The sequence below is a fragment of the Ranitomeya imitator genome, chromosome 2 (assembly GCF_032444005.1).
Source record: "Ranitomeya imitator isolate aRanImi1 chromosome 2, aRanImi1.pri, whole genome shotgun sequence".
Lineage (NCBI taxonomy): Eukaryota > Metazoa > Chordata > Amphibia > Anura > Dendrobatidae > Ranitomeya > Ranitomeya imitator.
In genome coordinates, this window is record NC_091283.1 from 48,515,114 (window position 1) to 48,538,795 (window position 23,682).

Below are 23,682 nucleotides of genomic sequence, written 5' to 3' on the forward strand. Positions count from 1 at the left end.
GAGACCACAACGAAAATCAGGCACAATGTTACACACTCTGTTGTTGGTGGCAACAAATGAGAGAGATGCCACACACGCAGGACTGTCACTGAAGCACAAATGTAAATATTAATCTCCCACTGATTTGATTTTTTTTTTTTTTAAGGGAGACTTTAGGAAAAAAAATAATAGAATAAAATGATTTTTTCAGGAAGAATTTAGAAACCAAATAAAATAAAATGATTTTTTCAGGGAGAATTTAGAAACCAAATAAAACAAAAAAAGGCTTTCTATGGCCCACTGAGTGAGAGATGACGCACACAGGAGTCAGGAGTGGCACACAAGCTCAGAGGCCAATATTTATCTCCCACTTTTTTTTTTTTGTTCCAGGGAAAATTTATAAACCCAATAAAAAAAATAATAAATAGGCTTTCTATGGCCCACTATCTGAGAGACAGAGAGAGATGGCACGCTTAGGACTGGCACACAAGCCCAAAGGCCAATATTAATCTCCCTTTTTTTTTAAGGGAGAATTTATAAAACCAAAAAAAAAATAAATAAATAGGCTTTCTATGGCCCACTATTTGTGAGAGAGATGGCACGCTCAGGACTGGCACACAAGCCCAGAGGCCAATATTAATCTCCCACTTTTTTTTTTTTTTTCCAGGGAAAATTTATAAACCCATTAAAAAAAAAAAAAAAAAATAGGCTTTCTATGGCCCACTATCTGAGAGAGAGAGATGGCACGCTTAGGACTGGCACACAAGCCCAAAGGCCAATATTAATCTCCCTTTTTTTTTAAGGGAGAATTTATAAAACAAAAAAAAAATAAATAAATAGGCTTTCTATGGCCCACTATTTGTGAGAGAGATGGCACGCTCAGGACTGGCACACAAGCCCAGAGGCCAATATTAATCTCCCACTGATTGATTTATTGATTTTTTCAGGTAGAATTTAGAACCCAAATAAAGCAAAAAAAAAAAAAAAAAAATGGGCTTTCTATGGCCCACTGAGTGAGTGATGATGCACACAGGAGTCAGGAGTGGCACACAAGCCCTGAGGCCAATATTTTTCTCCCACTGATTGATGTAGTGATTTTTTCAGGTAGATTTTATAACCCAAATCAAGCAAAAAAATAAATAGGCTTTCTATGGCCCACTGAGTGAGAGATGACACAGACAGGGATGGCACTCTAGCAGAAATGTCAATCTTAATCTCCCACAAAAAAAAAAAAAAAAACAGGGAGTGTCCTTCAATTACTATCTCCCTGCAGTAATCTCAGCAGCAATAAGGAGTGGACTGATGCACAAATTAAATAAAAAGTGTGTACAAACCAAAAAGATAGCTGTGCAGAAAGGAAGGAACAAGAGGATTTGTGCTTTGAAAAAAGCAGTTGGTTTGCACAGCGGCATACACACAGCAATGCAGCTATCAGGGAGCCTTCTAGGGCAGCCCAATGAGCTACAGCGCTGAGGGAAAAAAAAAAATGTAGCTTCCACTGTCCCTGCACACCGAAGGTGGTGTTGGGCAGTGGAAATCGCTACAGCACAAGCGGTTTGGTGGTTAATGGACCCTGCCTAACGCTATCCCTGCTTCTGACGAAGCGGCAGCAACCTCTCCCTAAGCTCAGATCAGCAGCAGTAACATGGCGGTCGGCGGGAACGCCCCTTTATAGCCCCTGTGACGCCGCAGACAGCAAGCCAATCACTGCAATGCCCTTCTCTAAGATGGTGGGGACCAGGACCTATGTCATCACGCTGCCCACACTCTGCGTTTACCTTCATTGGCTGAGAAATGGCGCTTTTCGCGTCATTGAAACGCGACTTTGGCGCGAAAGTCGCGTACCGCATGGCCGACCCCGCACAGGGGTCGGATCGGGTTTCATGAAACCCGACTTTGCCAAAAGTCGGCGACTTTTGAAAATGAACGACCCGTTTCGCTCAACCCTATACAACACCCTTTAGGAAGGTGTGCATAATTTTAAAGAACCTGTGGCTGGATCACTAATGGGAACAGACCTCCACTTCCACTCAGACGCTAGCAAGATATAGGTGGGGGACCATTATGGGCTGAAATTATTAACCCCTTTACCCCCAAGGGTGGTTTGCACATTAATGACCAGGTCAATTTTTACAATTCTGACCACTGTCCCTTTATGAGGTTATAACTCTGGAACGCTTCAATGGATCCTGGTGATTATGACATTTTTTTTTCTCGGGACATATTGTACTTCATGATCATCGTAAATTCTTTTTGACATTACCTGCGTTCATTTGTGAAAAAAACAAAAATTTGGCAAACATTTTGAAAATTTCGCAATTTTCCAACTTGAATTTTTACGCAATTAAATCACAGAAACATTTCCCACATGTCTACTTTACATCAGCACAATTTTGGAACCAAAATTTTTTTGTTAGGGAGTTACAAGGGTTAAAAGTTGACCAGCAATTTCTCATTTTTACAACACCATTTTTTTTTTTAGGGACCATATCTCATTTGAAGTCATTTTGAAGGGTCTATATGATAGAAAATAACCATGTGTGACACCATTCTAAAAACCGCACCCCTCAAGGTGCTCAAAACCACATTCTAAAAGTTTATTAACCCTTCAGGTGTTTCACAGGAATTTTTGGAATGCTTAAATAAAAATGAACATTTAACTTTTTTCACAAAAAATTTAATTCAGCTCCAGTTTGTTTTATTTCACCAATGGTAACAGGAGAAAATGGATGCCAAAAGTTGTTGGACAATTTGTCCTGAGTACGCCGATACCCCATATGTGGGGGTAAACCACTGTTTGGGCGCATGGCAGAGCTCAGAAGCAATGGAGCGCCATTTGACTTTTCAATGCAAAAATGACTGGAATGGAGATGGGACGCCATGTTGCGTTTGAAGAGCCCCTGATGTGCCTAAACATTGAAACCCCCCACAAGTGACACCATTTTGGAAAGTAGACCCCCTAAGGAAATTATCTAGATGTGCGGTGAGCACTTTGACCCACCAAGTGCTTCACAGAAGTTTATCATGCAGAGCCGTAAAAATAAAAAATCATATTTTTTCACAAAAATGATCTTTTCGCCCCCAATTTTTTATTTTCCCAAGGGTAAAAGAAGAAATTGGACTACAAAAGTTTTTGTACAATTTGTCCTGAGTACGCTGATACCCCATGTTGGGACTCGAGTTTCCGCCGCTGCAGCTTTTCAACGCATCCGCTGCCCAGTCTATGTCCTGGGGAGGAGGGGGCTGAGTTACAGCCACGCATGCGCGGTTGGAAATGGCGGACGCGACGTACAAAAAAAAGTTACATTGAAATTTTTTGTGCCGAAGGTTCGCCAAAACACAACGAATCCAGTGCATGACGGACGCGACGTGTGGCCATCCGTCGCGATCCGTCGGCAATACAAGTCTATGGGCAAAAAACGCATCCTGCGGGCACATTTGCAGGATCCGTTTTTTGTCCAAAACGACGGATTGCAACGGATGCCACATGATGAAAGTGTGAAAGTAGCCTTAGGGCTAGGGTTAGGGCTAAAGTTAGGGCTAGGGTTAGGGTTGGGGCTAAAGTTAGGGCTAGGGTTGTGGCTAAAGTTAGGGTTAGAGTTTGGATTAGGGTTAGGGTTTGGATTAAGGTTGGTATTAGGGTTACGGTTGGCATTAGGGTTACGCTTGGGATTATGGTTAGGTTTGGGGCTAGGGTTAAGGTTGGGATTAGGGGTGTATTGGGATTAGGGTTAGGTTTGAGGTTATGGTTGAGATTAGGATTAGGGGTGTGTTGGATTTAGGGTTTTGATTAGGGTTGACATTAGGGTTGTTTTGGGGTTAGGGTTGTGATTATCGTTAGGGTTGTGATTAGGATTATGGATCGGTTGGGATTAGGGTTAGGGGTATGTTGGGGTTAGGGTTGGAGTTAGAATGGGGGGGTTTCCACTGTCTACATCAGGGGGTCTCCAAGCACGACAGCCAATTTTGCACTCAAAAAGTCAAATGGTGCTCCCTCCTTTCTGAGCTCTGCCGTGCACCCAAACAGTGGTTTACCCCCACATATGGGGCATCAGCGTACTCGGGATAAATTGGACAACAACTTTTGGGGTCCAATTTCTCCTGTTACCCTTGTGAAAATAAAAACTTGGGGGCTACAAAATCTTTTTTGTGGAAAAAAAAATATTTTTTATTTTCATGACTCTGCATTATAAACTTCTGTGAAGCACGTGGACATTCAAAGTTCTCACCACACATCTAGATAAGTTCCTTGGGGGGTCTAGTTTCCAAAATGGGGTCACTTGTGGGGGGTTTCTACTGTTTAGGTACATCAGGGGCTCTGCAAACGCAATATAACGCCCACAGACCATCCTTTCAAAGTCTGCATTCCAAAACGGCGCTCCATCCTTTCGAGCTCTGCCTTGCACCCAAACAGTGGTTTACCCCCACATATGGTATACCAACATACTCAGGACAATTGGGACAACAACTTTTGCAGTCCGATTTCTTTTGTTACCCTTGTGAAAATAAAAACTTGGGGGCTAAAATATCTTTTTTTTGGAAAAAAAATATTTTTTATTTTCACGACTCTGCATTATAAACTTCTGTGAAGCACTTGGCCATTCAAAGTTCTCACCACACATCTAGATAAGTTCCATGGGGGGTCTAGTTTCCAAAATGGGGTCACTTGTGGGGGATTTCTACTGTTTAGGCACATCAGGGGCTCTCCAAACGCGACATGGCGTCCGATCTCAATTCCAGCCAATTCTACATTGAAAAAGTAAAACGGCACTCTCTCTTCCAAGCTCTGCGGTGCGCCCAAACAGTGGTTTACCCCCACATATGGGGTATCGACGTACTCAGAAGAAATTGCTAAACAACTTTTGTGGTCTAAGTTCTCCTGTTACCCTTGTGAAAATAAATTTGTGGGCGAAAAGATCATTTTTGTGTAAACAAATGCAATTTTTTATTTTCACGGCTCTACATTATAAGCTTCTGTGAAGCACTTGGGGGTTCAAAGTGCTCACCACACATCTAGATAAGTTCCGTAAGGGGTCTAGTTTCCAAAATGGTGTCACTTGTGGGGGTTTCCACTGTTTAGGCACATCAGGGGCTCTAAACATGACATGGCATCCAATCACAATTCCAGCCAATTCTGCATTGAAAAAGTCAAACGGCGCTCCTTCACTTCCAAGCTCTGCGGTGCGCCCTAACAGTGGTTTACGCCCACATATGGGGTATCGGCGTATTCAGGAGAAATTGCACATCAAAATGTATGGTTTAATTTCTGTGTTTACACTTGTGAAAATAAAAAAAATGGTTCTGAAATAAAATGTTTGCAAAAAAAAGTTAAATGTTCATTTTTTCCTTCCACAATGTTTCAGTTCCTGTGAAGCATGTAAATTGTTAATAAACTTCTTGAATGTGGTTTTGAGAACTTTGATGGGTGCAGCTTTTAGAATGGTGTCACACTTGGTTATTTTCTATCATATAGACCCCTCAAAATGACTTCAAACGTTATGTGGTCACTAAATAAAATGGTGTTGTAAAAATGAAAAATTGCTGGTCAACTTTACCCTTATAACTCCCTACCAAAAAAAAAATTGTTTCCAAAATTGTGCTGATGTAAAGTAGACATGTAGAAAATGTTATTTATTAACTATTTTTTGTGACATCTCTCTGCAATTTTCAAAATTTGAATTTTTATGCCCTTAAATCAAAATTTAAAAATTTTTTGCAATATTTCCGTTTTTTTCATAAATAATTGCAAGTAATATCGAAGAAATGTTACCACTGACACGAAGTACAATATGTCATGAAAAATCAGTCTCAGAATCAGAGGGATCTGTTAAAGCGTTCCAGAGTTATAACCTCATAAAGTGACAGTGGTCAGAATTGTAAAAATTGGCTTGGTCATTAAGTACCAAATTGGCCCTGTTACTAAGGGGTTAATCATCCCCTCCCTTGTGTTTGAATGCTCGCGTAAGGAGGATGATTGTAATCTAGGGCCCGACTTGTAACCAACACTGGTACACTAACAGCGTCTATTGCTGTGACTGCCAGTGCGGGGCCGTGCGCTATCACCGCGCTTTCCAAACCCAAGTCTGGGTGGTTAGTAGCGTTCGCCAGTGCGGCATCGCATGCACTCTTGTGCTATTTGATTATTGGTTTTGTTACATGCGGTACTGCGGCCCTGTGACTCAACACAGTTCCCTTCTTTCACACAGGGTGAAGCTAACCCGTGTGTATCCTCATTGTACCACCATATAGTCCGTCATTGCTTAGCAGCAGGTTCCATCTCTGCACGGTGGACCCCGGGCTGTGAACACACCTTATTCCTTTTCTCTAATTATTTGGTGTGTTCCGCTAGCCCTAACATTATACTAGCGCCAGGGTCTGACTAAGTAATGACGGACGGACAGCGATTGCAGGGGAATATCCAGCTGCTGGAGGGCAGGTTGGTGCCTCTCGAGCGTGCAACCTCAGCGGTGGATGTTACCGCAACAGCTGTTCAGACTGCTAGCGTGTTCCGACCTTATCTCACCTCCCGCTGCCAAAGATATACTCTGGTGACAGTAAATCCTGTAGGGATTTTGTGAGCCTGTGCGCTTTGCACTTCGAGCTCCTGGCTGCACGTTTTCCCACAGAGCAGGCAAAAGTGGGATTCATAATTTCTCTGCTGTCGGACAGGGCATTGGAGTGGGCTATGTCACTATGGGAGCGCGACGATCATGTGGTGCAGAGTGCTCCTCGGTTTTGAGCACTCTGAAACCGGTCTTTTTAGGACCTCAAGTCACCCATGATCCGGCGCTCCAACTGCTGGCATTGATATAGGGTTCTTCCATGGTCAGCCATTTTGTCGTCCACTTCCAGACATTAGCGTCTGAGCTGGAATGTAGCATAGTAACATAGTAACATAGTATCATAGTTAGTAAGGCCGAAAAAGGACATTTGTCCATCCAGTTCAGCCTATATTCCATCATAATAAATCCCCAGATCTACGTCCTTCTACAGAACCTAAAAATTGTATGATACAAAATTGTTCTGCTCCAGGAAGACATCCAGGCCTCTCTTGAACCCCTCAACTGAGTTCGCCATCACCACCTCCTCAGGCAAGCAATTCCAGATACTCACTGCCCTAACAGTAAAGAATCCTCTTCTATGTTGGTGGAAAAACCTTCTCTCCTCCAGACGCAAAGAATTCCCCCTTGTGCCCGTCACCTTCCTTGGTATAAACAGATCCTCAGCGAGATATTTGTATTGTCCCCTTATATACTTATACATGGTTATTAGATCGCCCCTCAGTCGTCTTTTTTCTAGACTAAATAATCCTAATTTCGCTAAACCATCTGGGTATTGTAGTTCTCCCATCCCCTTTATTAATTTTGTTGCCCTCCTTTGTACTCTCTCTAGTTCCATTATATCCTTCCTGAGCACCGGTGCCCAAAAATGGTCGGATAAGGCCCTTATCCCGGTATTTTGGAGACGGCTGGCTGACCATGTGAAGGATGCTTTGGTCACTAGGGAGATTCCCGCCACACTGTAGGAGCTCATAGCTATATCAACCCGCATCAACCTTCGTTTTCACGAGCGAAGGTTGGAGCGAGCCCCATGTAGGCAGAGGTTTCGGCTAGCTCCCACCTTCGCCAAACCTCATGAATCTCCGGTCCAAGCGTCCGAGTCACATGAGGCCATAGAGGCATTGCGTGCGGGATCTAAGTCCCTCTTCGCTCATGCACCTATGGTCTGTCATGTTTGCCGGCAGTCAGGACATCTTGCCTCCAAGTGTTCTCAGCGGTCGGGGGAATGTCGGCGTCTAGTGGTAGTTGGATGAGGTACACTAGACATGGAGAGGTTTTCCTCTAAATTGTCCTTCAAGGGGACAATAACCATAGGCCCATCCACTCTTATGGTAGAGCTTTGCCTGGACTCAGGGGCCGAAGGCAATTTCATGTCATCTGCTTTCGCACAGCGTCACGCAATACCCCTGGTGATGCTCGCCAAACCTGTGACTGTACGAGTGGTAAATGCGTCGACACTACCCTCACAGATTACACATCAGACTATTCCATTCACTCTTTCTATGTCTCCATCACATCAGGAGATTATCTCCCTTTTAGTCATTCCTGAGGGAACTGATGAGGTCCTGTTGGGGATACCATGGCTTCGCTATCATTCTCCTCATATAGAGTGGTTCTCAGGGAAAATTTTGGGATGGAGCAAATCATGTGAAGGTAGATGTCAGAGGGAGTGCATTCAGGTTACTTCTACAGAGGTACCCACAGATCTATCCTCTCTCCCCAAGCACTATTGGTCTTATGCAGACGTGTTCTCCAAAAGGGCTGCGGAGACCCTTCCTCCCCACCGCCCCTATGACTGTCCTATTGACCTCTTGCCTGGTGCAGAGCCTCCCTGGGGTCAAGTCTATCTGTTATCTCTCCCGGAGATGGAGGCAATGTCCTAGTACATTCAAGAGAATCTGGCAAGAGGATTCATTAGGAAGTCAGTGTCACCTGCAGGGGCTGGGTTCTTCGTGCAGAAGAAGAATGGAGAACTACGTCCATGCATAGACTACAGGGGTCTTAATGCCCCTGATATCTGAGCTTTTGATAGGCTATGGGGAGCAAGGGTATTTACTAAGTTAGATATGCGGGGTGCTTACAACCTAATTCGCATCGGTGAGGGGGACGAATGGAAGACGGCTTTTAACACCAGGGATGGAGATATCTGGTGATGCCCTTCGGGCTCTGTAATGCCCCAGCCGTTTTCCAAGACTTTGTGAATGACATCTTCCGGGAGATGCTCACCACCTCGGTCGTAGGCTATCTGGATGATATTCTCATCTACTCTCCAGATATTGACTCCAATCGGAGAGATGTTCGCAAAGTTTTTGACCTCTTACGGGCAAACTCCCTCTATGCCAAGTTGGAGAAGTGTGTTTGAACAGGAGTCCTTGCCTTTCCTTGGCTACATCATCTCTGCCCAGGGATTGCCTATGGATCCTGCCAAGCTACAGGCTGTGATGGACTGGCAAGAACCCCATTCTCTTAAAGCGGTGCAGCGCTTTATGGGATTCATTAATTACTATCGCCAGTTCATCCCACACTTCTCAACTTTGGTAGCTCCCTTGGTTGCCCTCACCAAGAAGAGAGCAAATCCCAAGTTGTGGTCAGAGGAGGCCTCCAAGGCCTTTCTCTTGATTAAGTCACACTTCGCTAGCGCTCCCATCCTACATCGCCCCGATGTAGATAAGCCAATTATTATGGAGGTGGATGCCTCATCCGTTGGTGCTGGAGCAGTCCTCTTCCAAAAGGATGCTCAAGGTCGGAAGTATCCTTGCTTCTTCTTCAGGAGAAATTGGACCCAAAGTTGTTGTGCAATTTTTCCAGAGTATGCTCATACCCCATATGTGGGGGGAACCACCGTTTGGGCGCATGGGAGAGCTCAGAATGGAAGGAGCGCCATTTGGAATGCAGACTTAGATGGAATGGTCTGCAGGCATCACATTGCGTTTGCAGAGCCCCTAATTTACCTAAACAGTAGAAACCCCCACAAGTGACCCCATATTGGAAACTAGACCCCCCAAGGAACTTATCTAGATGTAGCAAAACCATAGAAAAGAGTGGGCACTCACCATCCGCTAATATTCAGTCTTTGTGACCACATGTCAGTTGCAGGAATAGCAGGGAGAAACGTGAAATAAAAAGACGGCCGTTTCAAGCTGCCGCGCTTCCACGAGTCTTGACCCGTGGAAGCGTGGCAGCACGAAACGGCCGTCGTCTTTTTATATCACGTTTCTCCCTGCTATTCCTGCATCTGACATGTGGTCACAATAAAGACTGAATATTCGCGGATGGTGAGTGCCCACTCTTTTCTATGGTTTTGCTACTTATGGACTATTTTTCTGCGGCAGCACCCGATTCCTGCAATTGGCATTCACGCTGGATATCTGACACAGATTTGCACAGGTGTATCCATTAGCGGTTGGTGTGGCAATCTGTTTTTTCTTTGAACTTATCTAGATGTGTTGTGAGAACTTTGAACCCCCAAGTGTTTCACTACAGTTTATAATGCAGAGCCATGAAAATAAAAAATCTTATTTTTCCACAAAAATTATTTTTAAGCCCCCATTTTTGTAATTTCCAAGGGTAACAGTTGCAATTGGACCCCAAAAGTTGTTGTCCAATTTGTCCTGAGTACACTGATACCCCATATGTGGGGGGAACCACTGTTTGAGCGCATGGCAGAGCTCGGAAGGAAAGGCGCGCCATTTGGAATGCAGACTTAGATGGATTGGTCTGCAGGGGTCACATTGCGTTTTCAGAGCCCCTAATGTACCTAAACAGTAGAAACCCCCACAAGTGACCCCATATTGGAAACTAGACCCCCCAAGTAACTTATCTAGATGTGTTGTGAGAACTTTGAACCCCTAAGTGTTTCACTACAGTTTATAACGCAGAGCCGTGAAAATAAAAAAAAAATTTTTTCCACAAAAATTATTTTTTAGCCCCCAGTTTTGTATTTTCCCAAGGGTAACAGGAAAAATTGGACTCCAAAGGTTGTTGTCCAATGTGTCCTGAGTACGCTGATACCCCATATGTTGGGGTAAACCCCTGTTTGGGCGCACCGGAGAGCTCGGAAGGGAAGGAGCACTGTTTACTTTTTCAATGCAGAATTGGCTGGAATTGAGATCGGACGCCATGTCGCATTTGGAGAGCCCCTGATGTGCCTAAACAGTGGAAACCCCCCAATTATAACTGAAACCCTAATCCAAAAACACCCCTAACCCTAATCCCAACAGTAACCCTAACCACACCCCTAACCCTGACACACCCCTAACCCTAATCCCAACCCAATTCCCAACTGTAAATGTAATCCAAACCCCCACCCTAACTTTAGCCCCAACCCTAACTGTAGCCTTAACCCTAGCACCAACCCTATCCCTAAACCTAGCCCTAAACCCAGCCCTAACCCTAACGGGAAAATGGAAATAAATAAAAAAATTTAATTTTTCCCTAACTAAGGGGGTGACGAAGGGGGGGGTTGATTGACTTTTATAGCAGGTTTTTTATCGGATTTTATGACTGGCAGCCGTCACACACTAAAACACACTTTTTATTGCAAAAAATATTTTTTGCGTTACCACATTTTGAGAGCTATAATTTTTCCATATTTTGGTCCACAGAGTCATGTGAGGTCTTGTTTTTGGCGGGACCAGTTAACGTTTTTATTGGTAACATTGTCGGGACGTGACATTTTTTGATCGCTTTTTATTCCAATTTTTGTGAGGCAGAATGACCAAAAACCAGATATTCATGAATTTCTTTTGGGGGGCGTTTATACCGTTCTGCGTTTAGTAAAAAGGATAAAGCAGTTTTATTCTTTGGGTCAGTACGATTACAGTGATACCTCATTTATATCATTTTTTTATGTTTTGGCGCTTTTATACGATAAAAACTCTTTTATAGAAAAAATTATTATTTTTGCTTCACTTTATTCTGAGGACTATAACTTTTTAATTTTTTCGCTGATGATGCTGTATGGTGGCTTGTTTTTTGTGGGACAAGATGACGTTTTCAGTGGTACCATGGTTATTTACATCCGCTTTTTGATCGTGTGTTATTCCACTTTTTGTTTGGTGGTATGATAATAAAGCATTGTTTTTTGCCTCGTTTTTTTTTTTACGTGTTCACTGAACGGGTTAACTAGTGGGACAGTTTTATAGGTCGGGTCGTTACAGACGCGGGGATACTAAATATGTGTACTTTTATTGTTTTTTTTATTTAGATAAAGAAATTCTAGGTGAAATCCCAAGAAACAATGAAAACCCTATATTAAGGGTCACCAATCTAACCCAAGAAGAGGTGCGAAACCGGCTAAATAAGATTAAAATAGATAAATCTCCGGGTCCGGATGGCATACACCCACGAGTACTAAGAGAACTAAGTAATGTAATAGATAAACCATTATTTCTTATTTTTAGGGACTCTATAGCGACAGGGTCTGTTCCGCAGGATTGGCGCATAGCAAATGTGGTGCCAATATTCAAAAAGGGCTCTAAAAGTGAACCTGGAAATTATAGGCCAGTAAGTCTAACCTCTATTGTTGGTAAAATATTTGAAGGGTTTCTGAGGGATGTTATTCTGGATTATCTCAATGAGATTAACTGTTTAACTCCATATCAGCATGGGTTTATGAGAAATCGCTCCTGTCAAACCAATCTAATCAGTTTTTATGAAGAGGTAAGCTATAGGCTGGACCACGGTGAGTCATTGGACGTGGTATATCTCGATTTTTCCAAAGCGTTTGATACCGTGCCGCACAAGAGGTTGGTACACAAAATGAGAATGCTTGGTCTGGGGGAAAATGTGTGTAAATGGGTTAGTAACTGGCTTAGTGATAGAAAGCAGAGGGTGGTTATAAATGGTATAGTCTCTAACTGGGTCGCTGTGACCAGTGGGGTACCGCAGGGGTCAGTATTGGGACCTGTTCTCTTCAACATATTCATTAATGATCTGGTAGAAGGTTTACACAGTAAAATATCGATATTTGCAGATGATACAAAACTATGTAAAGCAGTTAATACAAGAGAAGATAGTATTCTGCTACAGATGGATCTGGATAAGTTGGAAACTTGGGCTGAAAGGTGGCAGATGAGGTTTAACAATGATAAATGTAAGGTTATACACATGGGAAGAAGGAATGAATATCACCATTACACACTGAACGGGAAACCACTGGGTAAATCTGACAGGGAGAAGGACTTGGGGATCCTAGTTAATGATAAACTTACCTGGAGCAGCCAGTGCCAGGCAGCAGCTGCCAAGGCAAACAGGATCATGGGGTGCATTAAAAGAGGTCTGGATACACATGATGAGAGCATTATACTGCCTCTGTACAAATCCCTAGTTAGACCGCACATGGAGTACTGTGTCCAGTTTTGGGCACCGGTGCTCAGGAAGGATATAATAGAACTAGAGAGAGTACAAAGGAGGGCAACAAAATTAATAAAGGGGATGGGAGAACTACAATACCCAGATAGATTAGCGAAATTAGGATTATTTAGTCTAGAAAAAAGACGACTGAGGGGCGATCTAATAACCATGTATAAGTATATAAGGGGACAATACAAATATCTCGCTGAGGATCTGTTTATACCAAGGAAAGTGACGGGCACAAGGGGGCATTCTTTGCGTCTGGAGGAGAGAAGGTTTTTCCACCAACATAGAAGAGGATTCTGTACTGTTAGGGCAGTGAGAATCTGGAATTGCTTGCCTGAGGAGGTGGTGATGGCGAACTCAGTCGAGGGGTTCTAGAGAGGCCTGGATGTCTTCCTGGAGCAGAACAATATTGTATCATACAATTATTAGGTTCTGTAGAATCTGGGGATTTATTATGATGGAATATAGGCTGAACTGGATGGACAAATGTCTTTTTTCGGCCTTACTAACTATGTTATTATGTATGTTAAATGTATTTATGAGAACAATATATTTTTTTTTTTTAGGAATTTTTTAAATATTTTTTACACATGTGAATATTTTTTTTTTACACTATAACATTGCCCCAGAGGGGGCATCATGTTATAGTGGAAGATCGCTGATCTGACACTTTGCTGTGCACTGTGTCAGATCAGCGATCTGACTTGCACTCCTACAGGCTTACCAGCGCTTGCTCTGTGCAGGCGCAGGTAAGCCACCCCCCTGCAGGACCCAGATGCAGCCCCGTGGCCATTTTGAATCCGGAGCCTGCAGGAAGGAGGAGGTAGGAGGAGGTAGGAGACCCTTGAAGCAATGCGATCACATCGCGTTGCTCTGGGGGTCTCAGGGAAGCCGGCAGGGAGCTCCCTCCCTGTGCGATGCTTCCCTATACCGTCGAAACACTGCGATCATGTTTGATCGCAGTGTGTCATGGGTTAATGTGCCGGGGGCGGTCCTTGACCGCTCCTGGCACATAGTGCCGGATGTCAGCTGCGATAGTCAGCTGACACCCGGCAGCGATCGGCCACGCACCCCCCGTGAGCGCGGCCGATCGCTATGACATACTATCCCGTCAGTGGGCATAGGGGCCCACCCCACCTCGACGGGATAGTACGTCTAATGTCAGAAAGGGGTTAAAAATGAGCTAACTGGATGGTTACAGATTGAAGATGGACTTAAGATCAACTCCCAAACCTGCTGCCAGGTTTTTAGAAAACAAGCAGTGGTACAGGACAAAGTCTGCATCTTTCAGGAACATCATGGTTGTTCTGCAGGACAATTCTCCATCACAGCATCGAATCCTTCACTGCCCTAAACCCTATTGAGAACTTGTGAGTCTCTCTTAAATGGGATATTTACGGTCTGGTAGAACAGTCATTTCTGAGCTATGTCTGGGGGGCTGTCATTGGTGCTACCCAAAATGATGATCTTAAGATTGTTAGTGAAAAGAAGGGGGCTATATTCGTCACTGAGCGTTTTCTTGAATAGTCAGAAATGTATTTTTGCACATTGTGAGATACTTAATTATTATTTTCATGTTAGCAGATGAAAATACATAATTAATTAGTTAGAAAAATTTATGTTTTTTCATTCATAATAATTCTGCACACTAATAGTTGTTCAATAATTCTGCACACAGATATTCTTCTAAAACATAGTTAGTAAGGCCGAAAAAAGACATTTGTCCATCCAGTTCAGCCTATATTCCATATAAAAGAGACAATCTAATTTTTACTTTCTTAATTACCATATTTACTTGTGTATAAGCCGAGTTTTTCAGCACTTTTTAGTGTTGAAAATGCCCCCTCGGCTTATACACGAGTCACTTGTCCCAGAGGGTCGGCGGGTGAGGGGCAGCAGTGGAGCAGCGGGTGACTGAGGCAGGAGTCGGCGGCTGTGGCTCTCACTATACCCGCTGCTAAAGAGAAATTAATATTAATTTCTCTTATAGCGTGCACAGTGACACCCGCAGCCACCAGCTTCCAGAAGACATCCTACTCACCTCCCTGCAAGCCCTGTATCTCTTTGGTTCCGGCGTCCAGCAGCTCTTCCTGTGTCGAGAGATCGCATGGCCCTGATCATTAAAGTAATACATTTACATGCATCTCCACTCCCATAGGCGTGGAGATGTGGGAATATTCGTTACACTAATGAGCGGGGCCACATGATTGCCCGGCACAGGAAGAGATGCTGGACGCCTGAACCAAAGAGATGCAGGAAGGTGAGTAGGATGTTTTTTTTTCTTCTTTTTGTAACTGGAACCATACATACCAGGACGGGAGGGGGGAGCCATGCATACAAGGAGAGCAAAGGTGGGAGCCATGAAAACGAGGAGAGGGACGTTTGAGCCATCCATACCAGGACAAGGATGGGGGGGGACAATGCATACCCAGCTAATACTTGAGTCAATAAGCTTACCCAGTTTTTCGTGGCAAAATTAGGTGCCTCATGTTAAACTCGGGTTGTCTTTTGCTCGAGTAAAAACGGTATTAAGGTTTCAGGTTTATTAACCAACAACACTACAGTCGTTCAACAATAATAATAATAATAATAAAAAAAAAAAATCATGAAAAATACAAATTGGAGAACAATTATGCTCACAGTGTACGTCTTGCTGATGTTGACCTGACAGATGTGTAGGGCCTGTAACATTTGTCAGAGCATGGTTATCGGTTGGAAACAGTAGCTTGTAAAATGGAAACCAAGAAAACCGACCTTTTTAACTCAAGCAGCTCTAGCTACTATAATAAGGTCTACTGCGCACATAAAGACTTAAAAAATAAACTTTCACAATCTAGATTTAGAAACTATTTAACCAAATGATTGAACTTACAGGGGTCATTGCAAGCAATGGAGAAAGGTGGAAAATCCTTCGTCGATTTTCCTTAACAACTTTGAGAAATTTTGGAATGGGAAAAAGAAGCATTGAAGAAAGAATCCAAGAAGAGGCCAAATGTCTCACCGAGAAATTTATGAAGGATAAAGGTGGGTGCTAATTATATACTACACTGGCTATGAACCAGCATCTCTCAACCTGGACTATCATTTCAGAGTTTGACAACTTAAAGGGTGGTGCCACCATAAAAAAAACTCAGCAGAAAAGGTGGAAATAGTTTTGTAAGTAACATTTATTAAAAATTATACTCAATCAAAAAACAATAAGGTTTCATCTTTTGAAGTAGGCACTCCCTGACATTATTCCATTCTGTCCTCCCACTGACCAATCAGCTGGCCAAGCATGCACAGTTCCTGAGATAATATGAGTTCCCCCCAACTGCCCACCTCCAGTGTGTACAACGTATGTTCCCTGCGCTCAACCCTCATTGGTCTGACACCTAGCGCAGGGAGCAGATTCCCAAAAGCACGGAAGTGTGTCAGTGATTTTTCCCCTTGCTTTTGCAGGTCTGACCCCTAGGTGAGATTGTTCTGCTTCACAGAGCTGTGTGAACACGATTGCAGACAAACAATTCCCGTGCACACACAGGTCTGTAAAGCAGGACCATCTCATCCATCGGTCAGACTTTTTAGAAACTTCTGGATGGTTGGGAACCCTGGCCCCTAGGAATATGAAAGGATTGACTGGAAAAACAAAAGATTAGTTATGTTAAAATATACTATTATCGAGCCTTCTTTTTCTCTGTGTCTACAAATAAGAAACTGATCGAATACTCACTGCAGTATTAGCTCAATCCACTGCTGATCCACTGATGGGTAGAGTTAACTTTACCATGAGCTCACATGTCACAACACACTATAGATCTGCGGTATGACTGTAATTTTTGCCATTGTCCATATTTTCCTACTATATGTGTTGCATTGCATAGTAATGACTGACCACATGGTTGTATTTCCCTACAGACTCTCCAATTAATCCAGTACATATTATGCGACTCACTGTTTCCAACGTCATTTGCTCCATTGTATTTGGTGAAAGATTTGACTATGAAGACAAAAAATTCTTAACCCTCATTTCACTTTTTAATGAAATTGCAGAGCAGTTCAACAGCACTTCAGGACAGGTAAATAATTGTATGCTACAAACTACAACCAAACTCTATGTTGTCCAATTCTGCAGTCATATTCCATTCTGTCAGACCTCTGTACCACCCCAGGTAACCGATTGTTACAGTGACGTTGCCTTCCCTTCTGGGAGGGTGATATCATTCTTTGAGGCAAGGAGGATCCCCTTTATCATGTAACGTACCTACATACAACACATTCTGAATTCAGGCCTGAAGGGGTAGCTCTGAACATGGATTCAGGGGAGCTTTCTCAGCTTTAAGTATTCTGGTCTAGAGGAAGAGTTAGTCAATTGGTCCAGGGAGACCAGAGAGATGAGTCTGGAAAGACAATGGAGGAGTGAGGACTGAGAGAAGAGGGGCCGTGCTTGCACTAGAAAGTGGTGCAGTCCTTGGAAAGAAAGAGAGTTGGACAGAGATTGCCAGACAGGAGCTTGTCTGGGAACATCAGCTTAGGTGGAGATGGTAAGGAAGGAGTATAGCTGAGTAGATGTGGGATTCTGCAGTTCCTGGCAGAAAGTGGAAGAGAGCAGAGAGAAAGAGCAGTGGGGATTGCATTTTAGTGAGCATCAGGGGAAAGAAGCACAGGAGAAGGAAAGGGCTTGAATTGGAACTGTGACCGGGCACCCTCTGGGCCAAAGCACTGGAACTGGGCTCCGAGAGCCCGAGGCTGCGTTGAACTCCAGGTTGCATGGCAGAACCGGAGGGCATATGACTTTATGCAATTTGCCTGCACCCACACCTGAAGGTGCAGCAGTACACGAGGAGCCCAGGTCATGATAGAGACCCAATAAAAAGACTCACACTGCCCACCATACGGGTAACTGTCCCAGGACAGAAGAGGGTGGATTTTACCAGCAAGCTTCAGGCAGTAGGGACATCGCATACCAGCACGAGTAGGAAGGCTTATGGACCTCACCTGGTAGAGGGATCCACCATTGCCTCCAGGCCGGCTGGACCATATCACCATCTGTTCATGGTACCCTGGACTGCGGCCTACTACCACCAGTAAACCGAGTAAAGACGTTACAACTCTGTGTCCTCCATTTATTTTCCGGCATACACCATTCCTGCCCGGCACACTGGGAGCCCTGGGGATCTCGCTTCACCTGTGGGAAGCATCACTATCTTTGCTGCATTAACATCACCCAAGAGGACCTTGTTAAGCAGCGTTGGTCCCCACTGACTAACAACCACAGGTTGTGTCACAAATAGTGTTGAGCGATACCGTCCGATACTTGAAAGTATCGGTATCGGATAGTATCGGCCGATACCCGAAAAATATCGGATATCGCCGATACCGATATCCGATACCAATACAAGTCAATGGGACATCAAGTATCGGAAGGTATTCTCATGGCTCCCAGGGTCTGAAGGAGAGGAAACTCTCCTTCAGGCCCTGGGATCCATAGGGATGTGTAAAATAAAGAATTAAAATAAAAAATATTGATATATTTACCTCTCCGGCGGCCCCTGAACTCAGCGCGGGTAACCGGCAGGCTTCTTTGTTCAAAATCAGCGCTTTTAGGACCTGAGAATCACGTCCCGGCTTCTGATTGGTCGCGGGCCGCCCATGTGACCGCAACACGACCAATCACAAGCCGCGACGTCACCGCAAGCTATTAACGCGCTCATTTTTAAAAATGAGCGCGTTAATGGCTTTCAAATGATTGGTCGCGGCCACACGACCAATCACAAGCCGCGACGTCACCGCAAGCTATTAACGCGCTCATTTTTAAAAATGAGCGCGTTAATGGCTTTCAAAGACGTATCGGCTTGTGATTGGTCGCGGCCACGCGACCAATCACAAGCCGCGACGTCACCGCAAGCTATTAACGCGCTCATTTTTAAAAATGAGCGCGTTAATAGCTTGCGGTGACGTCGCGGCTTGTGATTGGTCGTGTGGCCGCGACCAATCATTTGAAAGCCATTAACGCGCTCATTTTTAAAAATGAGCGCGTTAATAGCTTGCGGTGACGTCGCGGCTTGTGATTGGTCGCGTGGCGGTCACATGGGCGGCCCGCGACCAATCAGAAGCCGGGACGTGATTCTCAGGTCCTAAAAGCGCTGATTTTGAACAACGAAGCCACGCTGAGTCCAGGGGCCGCCGGAGAGGTACATATATCAATATTTTTTATTTTAATTCTTTATTTTACACATCTCTATGTATCCAATACCGATACCCGATACCACAAAAGTATCGGATCTCGGTATCGGAATTCCGATACCGCAAGTATCGGCCGATACCCGATACTTGCGGTATCGGAATGCTCAACACTAGTCACAAACAAAAACTTTATTAAACCCTTTAAAGACCATTCCATTCTTTTCCTTGAGCACCCAGGGCCACAGACCGGGTCGCTGCCACTGTGACTACCTCTTTAATTGCGCCCGAACCTAGTAATCGAGTACCCCACTGCACTGGCGGGAGACTTACCTCCATATCGGTATCTTGACAAAAAATAGGGGGAAAATAACAGGGAACAAGGAGCCCAATTCAACAATACTGGCATTTATTTTTAACATTGACCTTGATGAAGAGAAAAGGTGGAGTCCAAGGTACTTGAATGCTGAAGAGGGGCACACCTCTTAATGAATCAAGTGAGGCACAAGGTGGCATGCACCTCCGTGTCCACCTTGCCACAAAGCTTATTCCAGTTAGAGACTGTACTAAGTGTTAGGACTGGCGGAACGCACCAAGACAGATGCACGAAGAAGAACCCTGCCCCAGCAGGTGACACTGACTTCCTGATAAACCCTCTTGCCAGATTCTCTTGAATGTACTGAGACATGGCCTCCGTCTCCGGGAGAGATAATGGATAAACTCGACCCCGGGGAGGCTCCGCACCAGGCAAGAGATCGATAGGACAGTCATAGGGGCGATGGGGCGGAAGGGTCTCCGCCACCTTCTTGGAGAACACGTCTGCGTAAGACCAATATTGCTTGGAGAGAGGATAGATCTGCGGGTACCTCAGTAGTAGCAACCTGAACGCACTCTCTGTGACACCTACCCCCACATGATTCACCCCATCCCAGAATTCTGCCTGAGGACCACTCGATGTGAGGAGAGTGGTACCGTAGCCAAGGTATCCCCAACAGGACCTCATCAATACCCTCAGGAATGACGAGCAGAGAAATAATCTCCTGATGGGATGGCGACAGGGACAGAGTAACAGGATGGTCTGATGTGTTATCTGTGCGGGGAGTGTCGACCCATTCACCACTCGTACCGTTACTGGTTGAGATAGCATAACCAGGGGTATTGCGTGACGTTGGGCGAAGGCAGAAGACATAAAATTGCCCTCCGCCCCAGAATCCACGCAGAGGTCTACCGAGTGGGAGGATGAGCCAAAGGTAATTGTCCCCTTAAAGGACAATTTGGAGGCAAACGTCGCAGTGTCTAGTGCACCTCCACCTACTACCACTAGACGCTGACGTTTCCTCGACCGCTGATGACATCTGGTGGCAAGATGTCCTGACTGTTGGCAAACATGGCAACCCTGGAGTGCACGAGCGGTCTGGGACTTAGATCCCGCTCGTGACACCACCTTAGGTTCCTGGAACTCAGGAGCCTGGACTGGAGATTCCAAAGGTTTGGCGAAGGTGGGAGCCAGCCGAAACCTCTGCCTACACTGGGCTCGCTCTAACCTCCGCTCGTGAAAACGGAGGTCAATGCGAGTAGATACTGCTATTAACTCCTCCAGTGTGGCGGGAATCTCCCTAGTGGCCAGAGCATCCTTAACGTGGTCAGCCAGCCCCCTCCAAAATATAGGGATAAGGGCTTTATCCGACCACTCCAGCTCAGATGCCAGAGTGCGGAAATGGACGGCAAAAAGGCTGACCAAGGACGAGCCCTGAGTCAGTGCCAACAGTTGGAGCGCCGTGTCATGGGTGACACGAGGTCCTAGAAAGACCTGTTTCAGAGTGCTCAGGAATAACGGAGCACTCTGCACCACATGATCGCCACGCTCCCACAGCGGCGTAGCCCACTGCAACGCCCTGTCCGACAATAAGGAAATTATAAAGCCCACCTTAGCCCGCTCTGTAGGGAAACGAGAGGCCAGAAGCTCGAGATGTATTGAGAACTGACTCACGAAACCCCTACAGGACTTACTGTCACCAGAAAATTTCTCTGGTAGCGGGAGGCGATATAGCGTCGGTACAGGAGCGGCAGTGGACAAGGTAGCTGCAGCCACACTTGCAGCCTGAACAGCGACAGCAGTAACATCCTCAGCTGAGGTTGAACGCTCAAGAGCCGCCAACCTTCCCTCCAGCTGCTGGATGTACCACTGTAAACGCTAGTCGTCCGCCATTTTACTAGCCAGACCCTGGCGCTAGTATTCTGTTAGGACTGGCGGAACGCACCAAGACAGATGGGATAGATGCGTTCGCAGTCCGGGGTCCACCGTGCAGGTGAAAACCTGCTGCTAGCAATTAGCAGACTTTATGGCGGTACACTAGAGTATACACGCGTGGGTTAACCTCACCCAGCGTGAAAGAAGCAATCCTGTTAAGGCACAGGACCGCGGTACCGCACCTAAAGCGCGAGCAAGTAGTCAGCGAACTCAACCCCAACTGGGATTGAAGTCCGATTAGACCCTTGCTGACGCAACACCGCAACTGGGTGTGAAATGAAACAGAAGAGCATGCAGTGCCGCACTGACGAACGCCACTAACCACCCAGGCTTGGGTAAGGAAAGCACAGAGGAAGTGCACGGCGCCGTACTGGCGGTCACAGCAACTGGACGCTATAATGTGTGACTAGTGCTGTAGGATAAGTCGGGCGCTAGATAGCAGCCATACACCTTCCGCAAACAGTCATACTATAGGGTAGGGGTATCCAAGGACGACTTGCACTCACAACATACACACATTAGCAATTGTTTGACAATACTAGCGCATGGCCGTGCGGTCATGCACAGTTTATATAGCAGCAGCACAGGAAGTGGCCACAGCACTTTTGCCCTTCTAGGACCTGCCAAGAGGACCAATGGAATGTGCTGCAGAGCCTGAGCACATGACCCTCGATCTCCAACGGGAGACCTTACGCTGGGCATGCTCAGTACGTGCAGACAAGGACTTAGTCCCAGAGAAGTCCGCTCGCTGCTGACCAGCACAGACTTTAATAGCAGAGACTGGAGAAGCAGCAGTAACTCTCAGAACAGAGTGAGAATGAGCAAGACGCTGGGACCGACGTCCTTGCTGAGCAGACTCCACTGCGGCTGGACAAGAATGGGAGACCGCAGCGGAGGTGGCTCGAGATTCCCCCTGTGCAGAAGCGGGAACTCGACCCCTAACACTAAGATTTGTGGCATAAGTAATGCTACCATTCATCATAAATTGGACAAGACAGGGTTGTCTTGCTCGTCACACCCCACTCCCAGGTTTGGTGAGTTTGTCAGAACTACGTAAAATAGTTTTTGTTCAAAAATTGTGTCTTTAAGCTTTTTATGCCAGAATTCTGTCATGAAAGTTTTGTTGAATTGGGGCCATGGGCCATTTGAAGTCTGAAATCATGTAGACATGTATAATTTTTAAGTGTAGATTCACTGAATCATCAGCAACTTCTATTCAAAAAGTAGTGCATAGAATTTAAATATGACACTGACGTAACAAAATAATAGTAAAATCATGTTTTTCTATCACTTCTTCTCTTAATAAGCTCCTCATCATGTTCCCAAGAATAATGTCCTACATTCCTGGTCCTCATCGGAGGATCATTAAAATTATGGATAATTTGAAACAATTTATTAAGGAGATGACAGAGACACATCGAGCCACCCTGGATGAAAACTGCCCTCGTGACTTCATAGATTGCTTTCTCATAAAGATGGAAGAGGTGCGTTTCTTGATAATGTTAGATATTTTGATTTTTGAAGAAAATTAAAATTCAACTAGCTTTGCAAAACAGCATTGAAATAAATGTGAATGGATTGATCTTCAGAAAATTTACCTTGAGACAAATTTCTTGAAATATGCAGAAACTCACAAGTTCAAATCCAAACATGCAAATTCGCCATTTAGCACACTGCTGAAGGCTTAGAAAGTGGGATAATGTCAGGTGCAGCTGCACAGGCTTCCCGTTAATGTCCTTCAGCTATCACATTAATTAATTCAGCCAAGAAGGAAGGTTATCACGGCTAGTATAGAATATGGGGGGAGGCCAGAAAGCACAATATGCAGCCTGTACTGTGTAGGGACAGGAAGTCAGAGATCACAGCTTTTTCCACGTAGGGATAAAAAAATGCCTAAACTGAATATGATGCACTAATTCAGTGCTCAGGTACCATATATACTTGAGTTTAAGCTGACCAGAGTATAAGCCTACATTTGCCATGGAAAACTAGTTAAGCTTATTGACTCTAGTATAAGCCGGGTATGCATTGTCCCCTCATCCTTGACCTGCTATGCATGGCTCCCCCTTCCTTGTCCTGGTATAAATGCCTCCCTTTCTGCATGCCTACCCCATTCCTTCCCTGTATGCATGCCTCCCCCGTACAGTCCCTGTGTGCACGCCTCCCCTGCTCAGAGCCCCTGTATGCATACCTCCCCCATTCAGGCCCTGTAAGGATGCCTCCCACGTTTCATCTCTGTATGAATGCCTCCCCTTTCCCTGTCCTGGTATGAATGCCTCCCCTTGTTCTGTCTCTGTATGCATGCCTCCCAGTTCTGTCCCTGTATTCATGCCTCCTCATTCCCTATCCCTGTTTGCATGCTTCCTATTG

The 23,682-nt window shown here is 45.0% G+C and overlaps 1 protein-coding gene across 1 annotated transcript in view; it reads left to right on the plus strand.

Moving 5' to 3' along the window:
- The window catches only part of LOC138661765 (cytochrome P450 2H2-like), a 170,843-nt gene that overhangs the window by 38,405 nt on the left and 108,756 nt on the right, over positions 1–23,682 (plus strand). The window contains exons 2-4 of the mRNA XM_069746663.1: positions 15,774–15,923; positions 16,797–16,957; positions 22,620–22,796. Of these exons, the coding sequence (XP_069602764.1) occupies positions 15,848–15,923; positions 16,797–16,957; positions 22,620–22,796 (414 nt within the window). The 5' untranslated portion in view covers positions 15,774–15,847. The remainder of the gene's footprint in view (positions 1–15,773; positions 15,924–16,796; positions 16,958–22,619; positions 22,797–23,682) is intronic.